The sequence below is a fragment of the Sinohyriopsis cumingii genome, chromosome 17 (genome assembly GCF_028554795.1).
Source record: "Sinohyriopsis cumingii isolate HCF-2022 chromosome 17, ASM2855479v2, whole genome shotgun sequence".
Taxonomy (NCBI): Eukaryota; Metazoa; Mollusca; class Bivalvia; order Unionida; family Unionidae; genus Sinohyriopsis; species Sinohyriopsis cumingii.
This window is the reverse complement of record NC_142977.1, coordinates 30,038,483-30,061,152: the sequence shown is the minus strand read 5'-3', so window position 1 is coordinate 30,061,152 and position 22,670 is coordinate 30,038,483. Positions and strand designations below refer to the sequence as shown.

General features: G+C 33.9%; 1 protein-coding gene across 5 annotated transcripts in view; it reads left to right on the top strand.

The window, feature by feature from the left end:
* The window catches only part of LOC149778344 (disabled homolog 2-interacting protein-like), a 377,099-nt gene that overhangs the window by 165,444 nt on the left and 188,985 nt on the right, over nucleotides 1–22,670 (top strand). For all 5 annotated transcript variants that reach the window (XR_016415494.1, XM_089939159.1, XM_089939158.1 and 2 more), the window contains one exon: nucleotides 17,824–17,954. Coding sequence is in view for 4 of the 5 variants with exons in the window: in XM_089939159.1 (XP_089795285.1) it covers nucleotides 17,824–17,954 (131 nt within the window). In the remaining variant the exon portion in view is untranslated. The remainder of the gene's footprint in view (nucleotides 1–17,823; nucleotides 17,955–22,670) is intronic.

The following is a 22,670-nucleotide window of genomic DNA, read 5'->3' as shown; positions in this document are numbered from 1 at the left end:
CAAAGTTTCCAAGAAAGAAATAAAAAAATTGTCCAGGATCTTTGGATTTTGCCACTGGAATGGCCTTCAAGAGTCAGTGTTCCTTACTGAACTTTCTTGACTTGGGCTGTCTTTACATTAGTTTATGATGCAATAATGTGATTTTTATTTTGGCTTAAAATGCTTGTATTTCTCACCATGTGAAAAGCCCTTGATTTAGATCATACATTGTTTTAGGAACTTGGAACTCTCCTCAGATTTTCACTAATTGGTGAGTCACAGGTGGGAAGTTACTGGAGTCTGCTATAAAGTAAATAATGATGATGATGATGATGGTGGTGATAATGGTGATAATATCAATGATGATGTTGATAGTGATGATTATGACAACTAAAGAGAAAGAGGTTGATGCAGGAGTGAACATGTATCCATTTGAGCATCAGGAAATGGTTGAGTCTGACTTCTAAATTTCTTGTATTCACCAGAATGCTTGTCTTATTACCCTTTTGCTTTTCACAAATGCTTAGAGGTTGATCTCTTCTCTGCTGAAAAGATAGATCCAGTTGATTTTTGACTGAACAGATAGTGGGGAAATGAGGTACTTAAGTGGTTGATAGGCTCTGCAGGGATACTGGCCATGTAATTATTTTCTCATTATTGTTCTTCACAGATGAGGTGATGATATAGTACCCTCTTGGTGTATTTATTTATTTAAGCATAACTTATCAAAGGGACCTATAATGTGTAATTACAATTTTTGGCCTAAATACTAACTGCACATTTCTGTGTTGGTATGATTGTAATGGCATGCGTGGTGTTGTGTGATTTTCTCCTTTTTTTGTTTCTGTACTGACATACATTTGTAAGAGTATCCTCATATTTGGTATGCATGTAGTAATCACATCCATTAATCTATCCATCAGTCTGTTTTAAACATTAATGGAAATAGCTGAGTTCAGCCAAATTTTGTTTGCTGCTTTTGATTTTTTTTCTGCAAGTCATGATCCAGCAGGGATATATCTTTTGATTACCCTGCTTTCTAATGTTAGGTTTCACTAGCATAACTTGACCAAGGATTGTTTGATTTCAGCCAGATATTATTACCTTGAACCAGTTTGAGTTTCAGCATTCCACATAATTTACAGGAGTTATGGCCCTTGAGACCTCTTCTCCAAATTTAAATTTCCATAATATAAGTTTGTAAGGGACAAATTTTGTGCACAAATTTAGTGTCACATTCACTGTCTTCGTATTAAAAAAAATTGTAAAACATAAAATAAGCAAGTGAGGTCAGAAAAGTCCATATTTTTGGATAGTTATATTAAAACAAAGTGTATGAATGTTATTCACATGACCAGAGAAGTAAATGGCAGTTCATAGCAAAAGAAGTTGAAGCACCCCAACCCCAAATTCATACCTACATTGTTCACATCCTAAGGTCATTTTTAACACCATACTATGCTCACAGAGCAAATGCAAGCCCATTTTGGATTTCAACTAAATATGGTCTGCACCTTTATAATTGATAGGAGTATTTAATACTTTCATATACATGAACTTTGACAACTGATGACCTGTCCTGTTTAACTTATTCTTTTACAGGATTGTCAGATTTCAACTAAATTTGGTGTGCAGTTTTTTTTATTTAAGAGATCTCAATCATCTACTTCCTGTGAGATTAAACATTAACTGCAGGTAGCGGTGTGATCTCTCATTTTTCCCCAGCTTTGTGTTTTGCACAAGGATCATCATGGATTTAAAAAAAACTATATGCAGCTTTAAATTTATTCAACTCTTTCAGGAGTTTGACTGTAAGCATTTTACATCATCATTTTATAGATTTATGGCCATATTTTACTATACACCTCCATTCATGACCACAAAGTCTGTCTCTTTAGGACCATGTAAATGTTTTTTTCTTTCTCCAAAGGCATGGACAGTCAGTTTTCAGTTGTATGGATGATCAGTGGTAAGGTGGGTCGGTGTACCAAGGGAATATTTACAACACTGTCATGTATCACTATGCTATCCATGCCTGTATCACAAAAATTCTCCAGATTACTCCCAAAATTGAGATTTTACAATATTTTGCTGCTGATACTTAAGACAAAATTAGGATTTTCATCAGACGTACAGAGAATAGAAATGCTTTGAAGTTTTAAAGATGAACACTTGGAACTCTTTTTATTTTCGAGAAAAAAGAAACTTTAGAAATTCCTCAAACTTTTGGAAAATCTCAGAATTCTAATCCCAGATAAGTCTAAGCTTTTCCATCAAAGTAACATTGATTATTTAATGCAGAGGCAATTGGAGTAAATTACCTTGCCCATGGATGTACCTTGGTAGTTGAGACAAGTTAGTCCAATGGTAGTATTTGAGTCTGCACCCTTTTGGTCACAAGTGCAGCATGTTAGCTGCTTAACTATGGCCTTTGGCTCCATTAGTCACCTCTTTGTAGCACATGTGAGAGCACATTGAGACAAAGTTTACATCCCCAAGCCCTTGTATCAGAAAAATCAGACCAACTTAAAAGATTGTGACTGCATTTTAATCCCTGATGCCTGCTAGAAAGGTTCTGTAAAAACATTTAATTGTTACTATGTAACCAAGCAATAACAATGTTTGGATAAGTCCATTTGAGGAAGATTATAATTTTGCAATATTTAGTGAAAATGGGACCAAACCCTTTTTAGTGAAACTATCCTTAGGAAAAACCTATACATGTATAAAGGACACATGCTCATTAACAAAGGCTGTTATTAGCCCCTTTTTCTTGGGTTTACTTTTCTGCAGTATTTAAATTGACTTCTGCCACAATTGACAACAATTTTTTGTTTCCTTGATTGCTCTTTGTCAACAGGTGTCATAATATTTTAGTAAAATATATATTAAGATGTACTGTTATTTGCCAGTTTCATATTGCAACATTATTTTATAGTATTGGTGTCTGGACCTTGTTTTCAACATTATTGGGGGAGCCTGGATTTTGTGAAATAGATTTTGGTTTTTAGCATGAAAAGGGCAAAGTAGGTGTACATGATAATTATTGTCTTAAACAGGATTGGGCCCCCATTCTGGTCAGCAGTGAAAAGTTGATAGGTATACAGGATATTAATCAATTTGTACAGGATTGGCTAACAGTCTGGTCTGTAGTCCAAATTCAAGCACCACAATATAGATTGAATGATGCATATGCCATGATTATATATATTAATGATGTCTGGACCTTGTTATCAACAGCACTGGGAGAATCAGAATTTTATGCAATGGATTTTGGATTTTTAGCATCAGAAAGGTCTCAGATGGTCCAATTATTTTAAGTCTTCGACAGAAAAATAAATATTTGGTTTTGCTTTTTAGGAGGGTTGCTGGGCAGGCATTTGTTTGCTGCATCCCTTACCCCCTAAATTAGCTCAGAGAGTACTGGTGTGTCTATGATATACTTTGGTGAGATGATGGAGAATTTTGAATATTTAATATTTGTGACTGAATACTGTGAACAGCTATATTAGAAAATTCCATGTACAGTTTGCATACTCTTAATAATAAAGGAAGGCTGCACACTAGGACATGTGTTAACATGTTTCATTAAAGGTTATGAATAATTTTTGTCCCATTTTGCAAGGCAGTTGGGATCTAAGCTTTGATACTATGCATACCCTATTTCATGTAATTTTTCGTACACGAAAAAATAATTATTAGTTTCAGTGTACGAAAAATTATATGTAAAATAAATAATTATCATCTAGTGGTACTGACTGTGTATGATAAATAAAGGGATCATACCTGGACAAGTTCTACGGAACACACGCTACTTAACAACCTAACGGTACAAACGTACGAAGTAAATGTATATTTTCTGTCTCATTCTGCTCTCAATTCAAGAATCTAATTACAATAAAAATAAAAACACTCAAAAAGATTTTTGTTGCTATTAGTGAACAAGACAGAGAGAGAGAGACAGAGAAAGAGAGAGAGACAGAGAGAGGATTATGTCTCAGTGTGCAAGCTTGCCTGCATTTATAGCATATGTAGCTGGTATGTTGTGTAATGTTGGCAAAATGATTTTGAATTGGTTTGAACATGTATTAGTTATGGGTATTATTTATTGGTAAATTTTACGCATCGATACGAGTCCACATTGTAAAAAAATTAAGTGCAACTAAAAAATAAAAATAAAGAACATGAAATCACATTTTAGTTAATGTGTGTGGGCGTGCATGCACACATGTGTGTGTGTTGAGAGAGAGCAAGAGATGAAAAAAAATTTTGTCAGTGTACAAGATCGTATTTATTCAGGGTGGTTTTTATTTGTTGCTTTTGCAAAGAGAAAAAAGACTATTTTCAGTTACCTGACGATTGTGATAATCCTCATGTATTATGACCCTACTATATTCCATTATCAATAAACACTGCTAAATCAACAATTCTTTCTTGTATTAATTGCGATGTACATTGTCACAACAACCACATGACTATGCAGTGTTATTTACATGGTAATTAAACATGCTTAGCACTTTGGTTATCCAGTTGAAACCAGATTGAGGGCAAGAATGGATGGAAGAGGTCAAATCAGCGAGGCTGCCAGTAGGGAAATGAGGCTTTATTTAGGGAAATGAAAATCTGTCGATGTGCTATTGAAGCCATTGTCCATACAGCAGATGTTATAAGGACAAGCGATCATATGCATTACTTGTTATTCGAACTCACCAATAAAGATAATAGTAGGGTATATTGTAGAATAGATTTGAAATAAAATGTTAATTATATCCAAGTCAAAACAGAACAAGCACTTAAAGATAGTGTATGTATATATACAAATCGATTTAACGGAGTCCGTGACTTTCAAATTTACAATGGAAAATGACATGGTTTTTATATTTTATGTTTGTATGACTCATTGTATCAATCTGCAAAAAGACTAGTTGACCAATAGTCTGCGGTCTTAACTTTTGCATGTACTGAGATGTAATATTTGTTGGATAAGAAAAAATCAAAGGTCTTCCAAACTCATTTTAAAATGCACATGGTGTTTTGTTATGGTGATGCATTTAATAGGAGAACTAATTAACGATAATACTTAAAGGTATGGTCTGTGAAGTCCTTTGTCCATTTGTTAATAAACACCAGTAGATATTGTAATGACAATAAGTGAGCTTATACACAGTCACCCACAGGATTTTATGCAGGGAGGCCAGTCAGAATTGGGGTGGACTCGTGTGACACCCCCACCCCCGACCTATGCTGCGGGCACCCATGCTTATGCATCAATCATTGTATTTTCTCACCAACAATTAATTATTAATTTTTGTAACAACAAAATGTCTATAGGTATTTTTGATCCTTTTTTGCAAACGTAAATCTTCTTAGTAGAAATTTTATGTCAGATAATTTAATGATTTTTTTGAAAAATACAAAAAATTATGATAAATTTAAATAATTATTCTTTTGATAACTGGATTGTGTATGAAAAATTAAAAGATACAAAAAAATACATGAAATCAGGTAATATAGAATCACTAGTTAATATGCATGGGCGTAACAGTCAATTTAATAGTATCATTGAAACTTGTCTATTACTGAAGATTGACTTTTATTGCCTAGGCATAATTTTGCAGCAGATTTCCCGAGGGATTATGCACTTTGCAAACTTCATGCTTATTTAGGCTGTTGGCAGATTTCATGCTGGATTTAGGCACTTTGCAAATTTCATGCTTATTTAGACTGTTTGCAGATTTCATGCAGGATTAGGCTGTTGGCAGTTTTCATAATCAAGACTGATGACCATTCAGTTCTTGGGGATGTAAAATAGAGGTGGGAAAGTATTTAGTTACAGTTAGATGTAGCTTAGTATACAGACTGCCACCAGCAGCCTGTAGGACTATTACTACTATGGAGAAAGCTAATGCAGTTGATGGGTAGCAGGACTATACCATATAGTATGCACCAGGTATACAAAGTGTGTGTGTTTATGAGAATAGTCGTGTCAGTGCAGACTAGAATATCACTTGAGAAAGATCTTAACATTACAGAAAAAGCCTGAATTAACAAAGATATGCACCATTGATGCCAGTGCTGGTTGTTTCTTGTAATTTGTCACTGATATCAGGAGAAATAGCTTGTATGTCTCTGAATCAGACAGTTGTCAATTAACCACTTGATTGTTATCCATCACCAGGAATACATTGCAGCTTAGTGCAGCGTGTGAACCGTTTGATGCACATAGCAAAGTATTGCTTTAATATAGTTGCATTTCTCAAGGTAGATGTGGATGAAAAATGTCTGGTCAGCTGGGAAATAATTCATTTGGATCATGTGTAATGGCTGATTAGCTTTCCAAAGCTACAATGGCAACAAATTTTACTTCTAAAGTTTAGGAATCAGCAATGTATATTACACCTGTTATAATTTTTAAAAAGTGTTACGGAGCTATCACAATTGATAAACTGTTTCCCTTTTTGGAAACTCTTCCTTAAAATTCATATCTGAATGTCAAAAATAATTGATGTTTTTGATAGAACAACTTGATCATTGTTGCTGAAAAAAAACCCAGCAGATATTGTGAATATAAGAAATTTTCAAACATTCAGAGGAAGTAGATCACAATGATCCTTGTCAGATTCTTCAAGAGGCTTTTCAGTAAGTATGATGTTACTTTATGTAAGTATTGATTTTATTTTAAAAAAGTTACACTGTTAAATCTTCAGAGATGAGGATGAAAATACCTTTGTTAATACTAGTTCCTGCCAAAATCCCCAGAGGTGATTAGGATTTTAAAAATGTGATTCATTCCATAAAAACAGCTTATTTGTCTACTAAACATTAATGGGACTGCGCTGTTTTCAGATTTTTATTCTGAAGTTAACAACATTTGCTAGTTTAACATACCCAGTATGTGCGGTTGTATAACTGATGTAAGGATATACAAATTTCTTAGCAAAGGAACATGCAGAAATAACAAACTTTGGCAACCACCAGGTACTTGAGAAGTGCCAACCCTGCTTACAAATTTAACATGATCTCAGAAAAGTGTGATATTAATTGAGATTGCACACATAAATGAGATGACCTTGCTCTGATTGGCTGACCTTATTTACTCTCAGCATGCCATATTTTGATCAAGCTTGGGATATTGGCATGTATCAGCATGACCTAGGATAAATTTAATAATAAGTGACATCCATGCGTTTTAATGAGGTGCCTACCATTCTGGAGACTGAGTTTAAACTGGATATTATTTCGGTTTGGTAAAGACGTTTATATCACCATGCTATTTAATAATTGAGATATTTGCCCCATATTAATGAAGTGATCTTGTATCTAATTGGCTAAGCTTGTTGCTTCTCTTGAGACTGTATTTCTCATCGTATTTCAATAAAATGTGATAAACAGGTCTGTGTCATCAAGATCCTGAATGAATGTGATGGTGATTGAGTTACACATACTAAACATTTTTTCCTTCAGTTTTTACTTAATTGGCAAGATCCATATGATATAAAAAGAATGAGATAGTATGCATTTGACAATCTTACAAAAGTATGTATGAATTCTTGATGAAAGGGTCGACAGTTAAATTATGAATGCATTTTATATAATATCAGACCTAATTTAAGCCTCTTGTTCAGCTGCTTGTATAAATGTCATCCTCATTTGAAGCATTCAGAAAACTAAGTACATATTTTCTTTGTCAGGAAGTACAAGTGTGATATGGTGTAGGGATATAACAAGGCCAAAGGATGAGATATATATATGCTATCAGAAAATATAAATTCAGTATCAATATTGAATACTGTATCAATTTTTTTAAGGTTAAATGGATATGTAATGAAAATAAGTTTTAAATGATTGTATTGGGGCACCATGTGACAGTGATCTAAGGCACTTGCTTTGACAGATTGCTACTCATCATACACACCCCAATCCACGTGAGTTTGAGTCTTGTCATGCCATTATCTTCTCATAGGTCAGTGGTTCTTCCAGGGGTCTTTCTGGATTCTTCCTCCACCAAATATACTGGCTGCCATATATTTCTATCATGTGGTAAAAAATGGTGTTAAATCCACAAAACCATAAAAACGTATCAAATTGTAGGAGCTCTTAGCATCCTAACATTTGAAATACACTTAAAATATTGTTTAGCATAGCAGAGAAGTTACTGAACAGTATTGTATAGTAAACCTTTCCATAAAAGTAACTTTCCACCCACCACTATGATTCTCATAGTCACTAAATATGTTCACAAAATAATTTTCATTTTCTCTATATGTACTTCAACTTTATATCACATGAACATCCATCCAACGTGACCACAAGAATTTGATAAACAAGCTTAAAAAATTACATGAAAATATATACACATATTTTTGCAAATTAAAATTTTTTTGTAAATTCCCTACAGCCATATTCAAAATTGAGTAAAATGCTCCATGGCACAGGGAAATCTTTTCTCTTCCTTCAGTCATGACATTTTTATATTTACATTTGCCTTGGATATATGGAGGTGGAATTTAACATTCTGGTAAGGTTAATCTTGATGCATGTTTCCAGATTTAACATTTTTATACTCGGGCACAAGAAGCAGAAAGAAAATCTTTTTTTTGAGTTAAAAGAAATTTTTTAGATGACTAGAAAATTTAAACAAATTGGTGATTCCATTACAAATCAATAAATTTTATGAAAAATCCAGTTTGTGGAGAAACCAACAGGTGCAGTCAAGCTATGAAAGAACAGATTATCTTTATAGTGTGGAAGCTGTCTATCTCTTTTGCAGAACATGTTCATGTAGATGTACCATCAGATAGAAACACAGTATTTGTTTGTTTACTTTGTCAAAAGAAGCATGAAGTCTGGGATGGAAGTCTTTGATATAACAGTATCAGCCAACAGATGTTACTAGTACCATACATAAACATTATTAAAACCTGCAGCTCTTAAATCACTTGGTTCACTCTACAGTTAGCTGTTACAAAAATCTCTTGTTATAACAAACTTATTTATTTTTAATGACCAAGTGTAACAGATGCATTGCATCCTAGGACCAACAGTGAATTAGTACTGTATAAACTTACTTTTAAGTTGAGTCAAAGTACATGTACAAATTTCATTGACCCATATCTACCATGATATAATGCACTGGCAGATCTGACTCAGTGCAGTTTGTTGTGAGTTATCAGTTGAAGAAACATCACAGACCCTTATCTGCTAGCACATTACGTGATGACAGATCAGGGTCTATGTTGTTTGCAGTTGGATTATAAGCAAATATTTATGTAAGCTAGAATCCAGACTTGCAACCAAAAGATTGCTGATTCATGTCCTACCATCAAATCAGCCAAGTCTGCTACCATGGTGTGACCTTGGACAAAGCATTGTAATCCATATACCACAAAGAAAAACTGGATTTGTTGCCAAGCTGTAAAACACCAAAACAAAGCCCATCAGTCCATTACCTACCATAACAGTCACATCAACTGCCAATTATCAATATAACCATGCAGCTCATATCTTGGTTCAGATTTGTCTTGCACTTTGTTTTTTTTCTTTTTCTTTTTTAATTCATTTATATTTAAATCAGTCTTCTAAATAATGTTGCATGCATGTATGGAATTCACCTTAGCACTTGTAAACTGTAAAAAGTTACTGTGTTAATTTTTTAGATTATGTGCTGGTGAAGCAGGGGAGACTTGACAGTCTTCATAATTTGTGGTCTATTATAGGGTGAAAAGTACCTGAAAGCTTGAAATCTTGCATTATATTTTTAAGCCTTAATTTTGTGTCATCATTAAACCCCTCCTGGATGCAGAAAATGTATGCACATTTCAGTAGATAAAAATTACATAGGTCTCAATAAGGTGGAGTGGAGACTCAAACTGGCAGTTTTGTTAACAAGGGGCCTTGAGCCCTAAGAGCAATAACATTTGTATAAACATATTTGTCTGGATTTTAAAATTTTCCCACACCACTACCTGACCTGGTGTTTGATGAATTATTGGTATTATCTTTGTTTCTTTGAAATATGATGACTTCTGTTACATTTGAGAAGATAGATATATAATTAAAAAGTAACAAATTATTGCACAATTACATTCAGTCTCAAACAACCAAGATGTTATTAAATTACAAGATTATCATAGAATATTAACAATAAAAATGAAGGAGTAAAACAGTTATTACATTACATTATACATTATTGAAACTTGAAAGATGGCTCCACTTTATGTGAAAGACATCTGTTATATTGTTTAAATTAGCTATTTATTAATGAGCCATTTAGTTTTATGGGAGAAAACAATACTTTTATGTGAATTTAGGATTGTATGCTCCACAACAAGACATGTAGGCAAGATGTTTTGCAAGCAATAGTAGGAACTTTATTAACCCATTAAAATTAGCATTTCCAATAAAAATAGTTTATGAGAAATTATAATATTTTGGCATTTAAATTAGTATTTTCAAGAAAAACATTTTATGAGAAATTATAATATTTTGGCATTTAAATTAGTATTTTCAAGAAAAACATTTTATGGGAAATTATAATATCTGGCATTTAAATTAGTATTTCCAAGAAAAGCATTTGATGAGAAATCATACTATTTGGGACATAAATTAGCATTTCCAATAAAAACATTTTGTAAGAAATTATAATATTTGGTATATAAATTAGCATTTTGAACACAAACATTTTGTGAGCAATTATATTATTTTGGGGTTTAAATTAGTATTTCCAATAAAAACATATTATGAAAAATTATTACATTTGTGATATAAATTCAGATTCATGCATCAAATAATCTCCAGAACATTTCAGTAACTGGACATTCTTAAAATAAGTGCTTCTTTTTTTTCTATTGTTATGAAACTACATTTGATATCATCATTACATTATATTGTTTCCAATAATTGATTTGTAACAATAATTCAATATATATATAAATTTTGTATCCATTTTGCAGTGCTTTGCATTTTTCAAGAGCTTTGTCTAAGATTTAACTTAATCTTAGTAAATAATTCCTAAGTAATTTTTTGGTTACGAGAAAGTTTTATTTTGGGAAATACGAACATATTGTTAACATGTTCATCTTAAATTCTTCTTTTTCAAAGTGCTGATACATTTGATTTAATAGGAAAAATACTCTATATACATGCACAATTATTAGAAAGTGTTATTTGCTTTCCTGAATAATGATATGTGTGCATCAAAAAGATGTTGAACTTGTACAGGTCCATTTCACTGCCACCTGCCAGTTGAAAACTAGTAATATTAACTAAAATATCCTGTGACAAACAACAAAAATATAAACCAAATTTATCATGGTTTGGCAGTCAGTTAGTCTTGAATTTGCTGGAATAGGGACTGAAGCCTGGATTCTTGAAGTGCAGACTGTTACCCATTGGCTGTCTGGTTTGTATTGGGACCAGGATTTACTGTTACAGTACCAGATGGATGAAGGATCAATACTCAGAATACACATTAAGTATTCCCTGCAGGTCAGGATGTGATAAACATCAGCACTAAGCCTTTTCCTGATAACATCAGGACAAAATGATGTGTACCTACCATTGTATCTCCATGGTTCCTGGCCAACTTTGCTTGCTTAAGTCTCAGGCCATAAAGATCAGGCTCTGATATCTGATATAATTCTGTGTTTGTCTGTTAGAAGGTCCCTTCATTTATAAAATAAGGACAGCTTGTATTCAGTGTCTCTCTGTTAGCAGGTCCCTTCATTTATAAAATAAGGACAGCTTGTATTCAGTGTCTGTCTGTTAGCAGGTCCCTTCATTTATAAAATCAGGACAGCTTGTGTTCAATGTCAGTCTGTCTGTTAGCAGGTCCCTTCATTTATAAAATCAGGACAGCTTGTCAGTCTGTCTGTTAGCAGCCACCTTCATTTATAGAATAAGGACAGCTTGTGTTCAGTGTTTGTCTATCTGTATGCAGGTCCCTTCATTTATAAAATCAGGACAGCTTGTATTCAGTGTTTGTCTGTCTGTCTGTTAGCAGGTCCCTTCATTTATAAAATCAGGACAGCTTGTATTCAGTGTTTGTCTGTCTGTCTGTTAGCAGGTCCCTTCATTTATAAAATCAGGACAGCTTGTGTTCAGTGTCTGCCTGTCTGTTAGTAGGCCTCTTTGTTTATAAAATCCAGACAGCTTGTGTTCAATGTCTGTCTCTGTCAGCAGGTCCCTTCATTTATAAAATCAGGACAGCTTGTGTTCAGTATCTGTTGTCAACATCTGACAGCTTCTTAGCAATAGTACTAGCTTGAATGATGAACCATAATGGAACATAGGCTAAGATCTGTGATTTCTGTCCATCTGACTGCCTGTCTGTATATCTGTGTGTCTGCCAGTAACCCATTCATTAGATGGAAAAAAATGGACAAGATCATATTCTGAGTTTATCTCAGCATCTGACAAGTGGATCCTTGCTTGTCAACCTGTTTTAGAGCATAGACTCCACTCTGATTTCTGTTGATCTCTTTGTAACTCTTTGTTATATATAAATTCAGGAGAGGTTCTTTTGAATAGTGCTTATTTGAATGTTGGAACAGGCTAGAGCATGGAGTGATTTTCTGTCAGTTGAATCCTTTTCAATGATAAGAGCAGATCAATGTTATGTCAGAACTTGTCTTAACACCAACAAGTAACAGCTTTCATAGGACACTGCCTGTTTACCTTAAATGTTATTGTTAATGCTAAAAGACAGTGTATATTACAAATTTGCTAATGTTACTGATTTAATGCATATACTGTACCAAGCAGGTACTGAAAATAACAGTAAGATTTAAGTGTTTCTTGTACATGTGTTCATCTCATGTTCTGTCCTGTACCATTATGTATTTCACATATTTGGTTTCCACTAGTTGAATTTTGAAGGTTTTGATGGATCAGAATGAAATTTGATATAATACTTTATATTAAGAAGTCCTAAATCAATTATACTATTATCATTTTCTGGCAGCAAAAATTTAAGAGAGTTTATGACCCCTATTTGACTTCAAATCAAATTTTTTTTTTCTCTCAAGACTGAAGGACTTCATGGATTGAAACAAAATTTGGTAGGTTGCTTTTACATTGATAAGTCCTACATTAAATTAAGTTTTCAAAACATTTCCAGCAATACCTGGTGATATTATGGCCCTTTTGACTTTAGTACTTTTTACCAGCTTATGGATTGAAATCATTGGTATGAGGCTATATATGAAGAAGACCTAGGCACTTTTCAGTTCTCAACTTCTATCAGCAATATTTTACAGTGTTATGACCCACTTATTTGACTTAGTTATGTTTAGACTTTGAATATTGGATGATATTATTAGGATCTCAAAAGAGGTAGCTAACAAATAAAATCCATGCATTTTAATAAGGTTATCCTGCATCTTATTGGGTGAACTAGTTACCACTCTTGACACCATATTTCTTATTCTAGTTTGATCAGACTTGAAATCATCAAGGATTCTGAGGAACTTATTATGAGCAAGATTCCTTCATGTTAATCATGTAATCTTGTGTCTTATTGGCTATGGTTATTACCACTCATAAAACTGTATTTCTAATATGAGTTTGATTAAAATTGGAATACAGGCTTGTATACATTATCAGGATCTCATCTGAGTTTACTAATGAGTGAGACCCATGAATATTAATCTTGCATCTGAATCACTGAGCATCATACCATTCAAGAGATGGTGTTTTTCTGGGCCATTTTCATCAAGCTTGAGGTAAATTGGTGTTAATCAAGGTGTTATATTTGTATTAGGTGATCTTTTATCTTATTGGCTGAACTTGTCAGCACTCGTTAGGTCATATTTCTGATCCGACTTAACAGTAAATGCCTAAATGATCACCATGTTGTAATGTTTTACTAATGAGTGAGCTCCACACATATTAATGAGTTGTATTGCATCTAATTTGTTGAGCTTGATACAACTTTTGTGGCTCTACTTTTGATGAGATTTTTATGGAGCTTGATAAATAGGCCTATGTCATCAAGATATCCAGTGAGTTTTATTGTCAGCAAAATCAATGCATAATAATGAGGTGATCTGTCATCAGATTAGCTTAGTATCTTAACACTAAGAAATAGTGTCTCTGATCTAATTTTAATTTTAAAAAATGAGGTAAATAGGCTAATGCTTTCTGTTTGTTGATGAGTTTTATTTTGAGCAAGGCATTTGGATACATATGAGGTGATCTTGCACCTGATTGGCTGATTACCATTCTAGAAAGTGTATTTTTTATATTATGATTAAACATGGTAAGTAGGCTTATGTAATTAAAGCCTTTTGTTAGTATGATTATTAACAAAATCCTGACCTGTTAATAACATGATCATGTATTTGATTGGCTGAGCTTGTCAACGCACGGACAGTTATATTTTTAACTTTTCTTTGATCAAACTTCTTAAATAGCCCTGTGTTATCAAGATGTTGGATGAGTATAGTTATGAACAAAATCAATGCATATTTATGAGGTAATCTTGTATCTATATGGTTTATTAACACTCTTGAGAATTTCAATTAGACTTTGTTTTAGGTTGATAAAGAAGCTCATATTATCATTTTGTTAGGTTGTTTAATAAGTGGGATCTGTGTTTATTAATGATATGATCTAGCTGCATATGATTGGCTGAGCTTAATACCTGTAAATCTCAGAGTTGATTTCTAATTAAATTTCAGTAAAACTTGGTAAATAGGTTTAAATCATCAAGAGCATGGACGAGTTTGAATATAATAAGAGGCTGTATATAGTTAATATGCCTTATCTTGTGAAAACAAATTCTCATACTCTTGTAACATATGTAAAATTGAATGATGTAAAGCTTGGAAGATAATTTACATGGGGTTATATTCTTACATTACAGTTTAAACAAGCTTTTGTAATGGTCTGTTGTCTGGTTGTGTAGACTGGTGAGCAATATCAGGCCCACTTGTTTCTCTTTTCAGCCTAATTTTATGGCATGAGAGCTCTTATTTGACTTGGCACTTTGCCTTTGATTGCATCATATTGGTGAAGACATAGACACTGTCTAGTTTACTATATCATTGTAATGATATCTGCATGCCTGGCCAAGGTCAAGGTTACAGATTAAAAAAGTTTTACACTATTTGTTTCCTGGCAGTTTCCTGTAGACTGTGCTATTTGTATCCTAAAACCTGTATTGATTGAAATGTACCAATTCTGATGACAGCTGGTTATGGTTCTTTGGGGAATGGTTCTTTGTGGAGAGGGTCAATACAGTCCTACAGTGTCACTAATCTATCTGTTTTGCTGATATCATTGTGCTGAATTAGATATTTGTTTAACACATCAACACTTTCAAGGTTTTATATCATGTGGAGACAATTAGAATAAAGTGCCTTGCCCAAGAGCATACCACAGTAGCCAATTCAGGATGACCATGTTGTGGGAAATGAACCCACATCTTTCTGATGATTGGCTTAACATATTAACTAGCAAGCCACCTTAGCTCCTTGTAAGGTTATGCTTATGTATGTGGTCTTTAGAGAAGATACTTGGCAGGTTGTCATGCAGCAAAAAAATTTGCTGTAAAAGAGACTTTATTCCTATGAAATCCTGCTGAAAAGCTGCCACAAAAGTTAAAAGTAATTGTACTAAACCCTAAAATATTTTCATGTAGTTGTGTCTTCTTATCATGTATACTTGATATGATAAAAATGGATGTTTCAAAGTGTCTTTTGTTTCCATAGAATTTTGATAATAGATGTTAAAAGACAAGAAAATATGAGAATTGAATGCTCACCCAGCATGGTTTATATATAAATAGTTCAGTTTCTGTAACAAAGCAGGTAGTGTGGAGATGTAGAGCAGTTTTAAGTGTTGCTGATCATGAGATGATGTGTAGATAATTAGTCTAATTTTAGCCTTTTTCTTGGTGAGATACGGAACATTTCACAGCTGACAGAGAAGTTTATGTCCCTGTCAACTCCTGATAACCAGTTCACATTTGCAGCATCAATAGTGGCTGAAAGTTTACTGCTGTATCCATGTTGAAACTTCGACAGATCACTTCAAAAACTTGTTTACATTCTGTGTAAACTAGGAGACTTTGTAACAGTAGTAAGAAATACCTAGTCATCCAGGATATCCTTATGGAATGCATATGTACATTCATGGAAGAATTTGACACAAATGTTACAAGTATGATTGTGTGTTGCCATGAAACTGTACTGACATAAAAATACAGTGTGAAGATCTAAAGCAATCTAAGTCATGATGAGTTACATTCGACAATTGAAAACCCCCCATCAGTGACAAAGGAGGAAGATGTGTCATTCTTCAAATATGCATTGATAGATAGAGATGGAGATTCTGTATTGTTGTGTACGAAACATAAACTGCCACAGATATTGTAGGTTGTCTTCTAATTCTCAACCATCGAAGCAGATAAAGATTTGTTGGAGTTTAAGCAAAGGTAGCACAAAAACGTTAGTATTAAATTATGATGGAATAAATGAAGACCATGAGAAAGGTTAATTTTTATAGTTTTATGTCTTGTGAAGAAAATATATCTGCTAACTAGTAAAAGTACAAATTTCAAGTGTTAGATGTATTAGAGTTCTTCATGTGAGAAGGGCATTTATCTTTTTAAAGATGCGCATCTGATTGAATGATGCAATTTTATGCAAAGTCACTATGTTTAGCAGTGTAAGATGAGTGCAATTTTATGCAAAGTCACTCTTGTTTAACAGTGTAAGATGAGTGCAATGTTATGCAAAGTCATTCTTCTTTAACAGTGTAAGGTGTGTGCAATTTTATGCAAAGTCACTCTTGTTTAACGGTGTAAGATGAGTGCAATTTTATGCAAAGTTACTCTTGTTAACAGTATGAGTGCAGTTTTATGCAAAGTCACTCTTCTTTAACAGTGTAAGATGAGTGCAGTTTTATGCAGTCACTCTTGTTTAACAGTGTAAGATGAGTGCTATTTTATGCAAAGTCACTCTTGTTTAACAGTGTAAGATGAGTGCAATTTTATGCAGTCACTCTTCTTTAACAGTGTAAGATGAGTGCAATTTTATGCAAAGTCAATCTTGTTAACAGTGTAAGATGGTGCAATCATATGCAAAGTCACTCTTGTTTAACAGTATGAGTGCAATTTTATGCAAAGAAACTCTTATTTAACAGTATAAGATGGGTGCAATTTTATGCAAAGTCACTCTTGTTTAACAGTATAAGATGGGTGCAATTTTATGCAAAGTCACTCTTGTTTAACAGTATAAGATGAGTGCAATTTTATGCAAAGAAACTCTTCTTTAACACTTTTGTCATTCCATTTTTTTTGTTGAGAAAATAATGACATAGGCTGCATAGTCAGTGGTGTCTTGATCAACATCATGTAGAGATCTTGCTGTTGTTGTTGTAGGTTTTAATGCCATTTTTCAGCACAAGTTAGGTTATACATGATGGCCAGTATAAATGGTGGAGGAAGAACCCAGGAAAAGTCCAAAAAGAACCACTGACCCTGGCAAGCTTTTTCACCTACCCACATTGGTGAACCCAAGACTCGAACCCACACAGACAGAGGTGAGATGGCAGTGATCCATAATGGTGAGCACTTTAGACAACTCGGCCACTCTGGGCTCTGTAGAGTTCTTGTGCAAGATAATATTTAAGATTTTGTGCAAGCTAATGTTAAAGTTTTAGGGCACTTTGACGTAACTAACAAAGGTGGTAGGCAGCAGCTAGAGTAAGGGCAAGTCATGAAGTGTTCTCTGGACCCCTTGTTTTGTTTACTGAGCTAGTCATTGTTTTGGGAAGTTCAATAGCATTTCAGAATGCAAGTTATGATTTGCAGTTTGATATTGTGATTTCTTTTGTTTCCAGATTCCTCTTATGAAAAGCTAGTTGGAGATCATGATCATGATCATCGGGGGAGTGCGCCAGTGATACCAGCTGCAGTGGATGAAAAAGACTCGAGCATGGATGCTATAACATCGACCCCATCAAGATTTACAGTAAGCACTGGCTTCTTATTTCGAGGACAATTTTCATGTTTTACTTTTTAGTGAAATAAATTTTTCGATACAAGTCATGATCTTTAGAGCTCTAAGACATGTGCATTAAAGTAATGCTTGTGTTGTTAAAAAATACAAGTTATCAAGATAAAAAAGATCACCTTTTGAATTAAGACTGCTGAATTTCAAAATATGTGACTTTCAGCTAGCATATTTAGATGTTAACAACAGTCTCATGAGAGATTTGAAAATATATGAAGATATTAAAACAGTCTTTTCAAGGGATGAATTCACAAGAAGTTGAAATATGTTCATGACAGGTTTTAAAAAACTACAGAGTTCACTTATAACCTTAGGTCTTCACATCTGTTATGTATGTTTCATGAATAATGTCATTTTACATGCAAATGACAATGTTATGCATGCTGTTTTTGTACTTATGAGATGTTCGTGGAATATTTGATTAAATTTCAGTTTCTCAGGACATGCATTTTATTTTAGATGACAAAAATAATGCCCCTTACATGTTGTTGAAATCAAAATTAGAAATTAACATTTCTTAGTGTTTGAGGAAATATTGTCTGCACTGCTTCATTCCTACTAACAGGCTTATAATATAAGGGCAATAACTCTGTATAGAAGTCAAAAGCCTTAATGAAGTAGCCTCCCTTAAATATATGGTCATTCATTGGTTGAGTGACTGCACAAATTACTAACATCACCATCATTATCACAGTCACAACCATGGCAAATACCACTAAAAAACCTGTGGCTACTACCAGTAACAGCAACAACAACAGCAAATAATTATTTTGCCACTTGAATAATTTTACAGAGGAATGGTAAAAAAATAAATGTGAAGTATATTAGCTTTTGTTTTCACATGCAGTGGAAATATGTGCTAAGTGCCTTTCCTAAGGAAACATTGGATACCTTAGGCAGGTATTGAACCTGTGACCCTTGGATCATATGTCCAATGTTCTACCAACTATGCTTTTTTGACATAATTTAACAGCATAATGACCCCTGTTTGACCTAAACTTCTTCTCTTCAGTTGCATTATATTGGTAGGGGCATCCTTGGTGAATGGAGACATATTTATTTATAGACTGTTCATATTTTGCCAGTAAAAAGCATCAGGGCAGGCTTGTTGATAAATGCTTGGACTCACCCATGTTAGTCAGCAGTGTGCCATTTTATATGAAAATACCTGATGGGGATCATATCATGACACTTGAAAAACACTACTCTTTGCTCCTAAATCCCCCACCTAAGACATGGTTGTTTTTATAGAAATGGTTTAAATAAAAGAGAGAGAGAGAGAGAGAGAGAGAGAGAGAGAGAGAGAGAGAGAGAGATTGAGATTTCAGGGCACCACAGTATATGTCTATGACCTGTAACTTGTATAAATATTAAACAGTCGTGACCTGCTAATGGAATGCTACAATCCCTGGGCAGTTTGTGGAGATAACTGTCATGGAAGCAATTAAAAGGTACAGTCAATCAGATTAAGTAAAACCATAATTCTGCATACTAATTGACACAATAACTAGAGTGACTTCCTGTTTGCTGTTGATTTAGGTACTGCTGTGGTATAGCCTATTAGGCTAATTTGCATTGTTAAAGAGTGCAAATTCATACAAGAATTTTTAAAAAAATGTAGTTGTGATTCAGGGAAAGATGAACCATAGGTGAAATGAGTCAGACCTGGTAATAAAACTAGCTACTGACTTTGAGTTTGTGAAGGTCAGTGGAGCAGGATGGACCATTTTATATTTTAGGCACCATACTGGCATTGGTAATTCTGGATTACATGAGTTTCATCAATTTAGAAACATGAAGGATGCAGAAAGAACATTTCAATTTGATACTAGGGGGAAATTTGGATAGATTACCAATCAAAAATTAAAGATGAACAGTAATGTTATTTGCATCACTTTCAAACTTCCAATGAATTACTGAGAGCAGCAAGTCTGTATCTATAAGGTAATAATGTATTCCACCCTTCAATGGATTGTCAAGACAGAAACTTGGTGTATTTCTTTTTTATTTCATGTCTGTACATGTGATTATGTGTGTGCACAGATATGTATGGGTGGTGATGATATAAATGGGTGGTGATGATTGTAATTGTATTAAATGCTTCAAAGAAAACATCTTATTTTATTTTCATTGAGATTTGAACTTCATTCGTTTTTTGTAGGTTTATATGAATAGATGAATTACTCTCAAAGTGTTCAGTGTCATTTATTTGGGTCATGTGCCCTGACCCCTTTTGAGTGCACTGAGTGTCAGAAAACCAACAATATAAATATCTGGAAGTTTGGCAGATAGTGTTATGTGAGGGACTATTCTAACTTAACCTCACCATGACCTTCACAGTCACAGCCATTGCTACCACTGCCAACATCAACAACAACAGTGACAAATAGATCTCGTTACTTTGAAAATTTCACAAAGGAATTCAGTTGTGATTTACAGAAGTACTAATTATGTAAATCAGTCACTGTGTTATTTCTCTTTTTATGGCTGTACTAACTAAATGTATGCCTACTGGCATAGTATTTGAATGTAAATAGTGGATCACTTATGAGTCCAGGGTCTAAAAGGGATGTAAAAGAGGATGGTGTAATACTTTCTTGGATTGTGTTGAATAGGTTTGGGAAACAATGAATTATAGAGGGGTCTCCTACCTTAGTGACCTTTTCCCTGCCTTTTCTCCATAACTAAAATATCCCACTAGAGACTTAAAAAATCTCCATTCATTTTGATGACTAATTTATGGCATAACAATGAATGCACATGTAATTTCTGACAAGTTTTCACAACAAAAAATTCTACAAACAGATTTTATTATCAAGAGCATTATCTTGTCTTGACTAAAATGCCCTTTTAAAGCTTTTCAGAACCTGACTTCAAAACCATGCAGGAAAGAGCTCTTTTGTCCCATTGTGAGAATTAGTGCTTTGTTAGAATGAACGCTGTGTATATAATATAAACACATTAGGCACCTACCTTGTAAATCCGATGACAAATAGAGTGGGTGGGTTTATCATGGGGCAAGGCTTCTTATTGAACACATGTTAGCAGGAAACAAGACAAAGTAGACACTTTTCTGGTATCAGAGGTGTTTGTGTTGTGAATAGTTAAAGTTTATCATTTGCATCTATTTTCCAAACCACTTAATTGCTTCTCATCATACTTTCACATTTATTATGTAGCTAAGGGAATTAAGTGTATTGCATGCTTCCTTGCCCCCATTTGCCTTGGGGTTAGGGTCATAGTGATAGAACATTTGTGCTCCAGGTTTGGTGAATGTTTTTTTATTTGCTTGTATTTCCAAATGGATATTCAGGATGACTCATAACAACTCTAACACTGTTCATTCTCTATTGCACATGCTTTTCTCCTTAATGATGGAGTAAAGGTTACAGCCATAGAAAATTTGTGTCTAAGGTGTTTTTTAAGTATTATTTCCTAAATGCCTTAATGAATTTTTCTTCATAGTTTGGATGAATCCTAATGAAGCTAAGCCAACTAATTGTGTGACATGCTCACTCAGTCTTTTGACCTTAGCATGAAGGGGACACACAATAATGCTTTGATCTTGATGTGCAAGCCCTGGCCTTCTTTAAATCAGGCATTTGTTTTCTTGGGTTATAGGCTCAGTGGCTGTGGGCTTTATCATTTTGCAACAACAACAAAAACAATACAAAACAACAGTATACCATTAGGGAACACAATTTTCAGTGGGTAAATTTATAGTATGGGGAAAACATTCTGCAAGATTTTGAAATATTTCTCATTGGGACAGGCCCATATTCATCCCCTGGCAACCATGAAAAAGATTGTGTACATAAACTATTAGCTTAGTTATGTAATTGTTTTGAAGATGCTTATCATTTAGCAGGGGCTTATGATTGGAGACATATGGTACAAATGTAATTGTTATTATATTGTAGCAGGGGCTTATCATTGGAGACGTATGGTTCAAATGTATTTGTTATTATAATGTAGCAGGGGCTTGTCATTGGAGAAATACAGTATCACAGTATTTTGTTATTATCAATTAGATTGATGTTACATGAGAACATTAGTTAACTTGAGAAGTATTGATGATAAATATTTCATCTTGACTTCCACTTTGAAATGTCATAACACTCTATGTATGAATCAGGGGTTAGGAGAAGTGTGCTTTTTATCAGAGGTGAAGAATATACAGTCAGACGCCTGGCTGTCTATGCAGGGCACTTAAGGAACCAGATAAAATTTAAGGACTGCATTCCTTTATAAAGATAACTCATGAAAGTTGTGTCCCTATGATCAGGTAACCATTTTGATGGCAGTGTCTGCTATCATACATTTGACTATACTGGTCACTTGTATATAAGTCACTTACATACAGCAGCCTTCTTTTTTGACAAGACACTTATATGTCTTTCCAATAGCTATCTGTATTATACAAAAGTAACAGCCACATGTATCGTTACATTAAGACTTGTTTGCATCTAAGAACATCCACATTTATCTGTATAATGGCCATCTGTCCAGAAATGTGAGATTCTGCAACCCTCACTCTGTGACCTTTACAATTAGATTTGGGTATGAATTTTGAACTAGGTCTGTTTTAACTAAATAATGCTCCCAGCATTTTTATACCTTAGAGGTGAAATTTACCTGTAATTTCAGTGATGAAGTCATTGTAATGTCTGATAT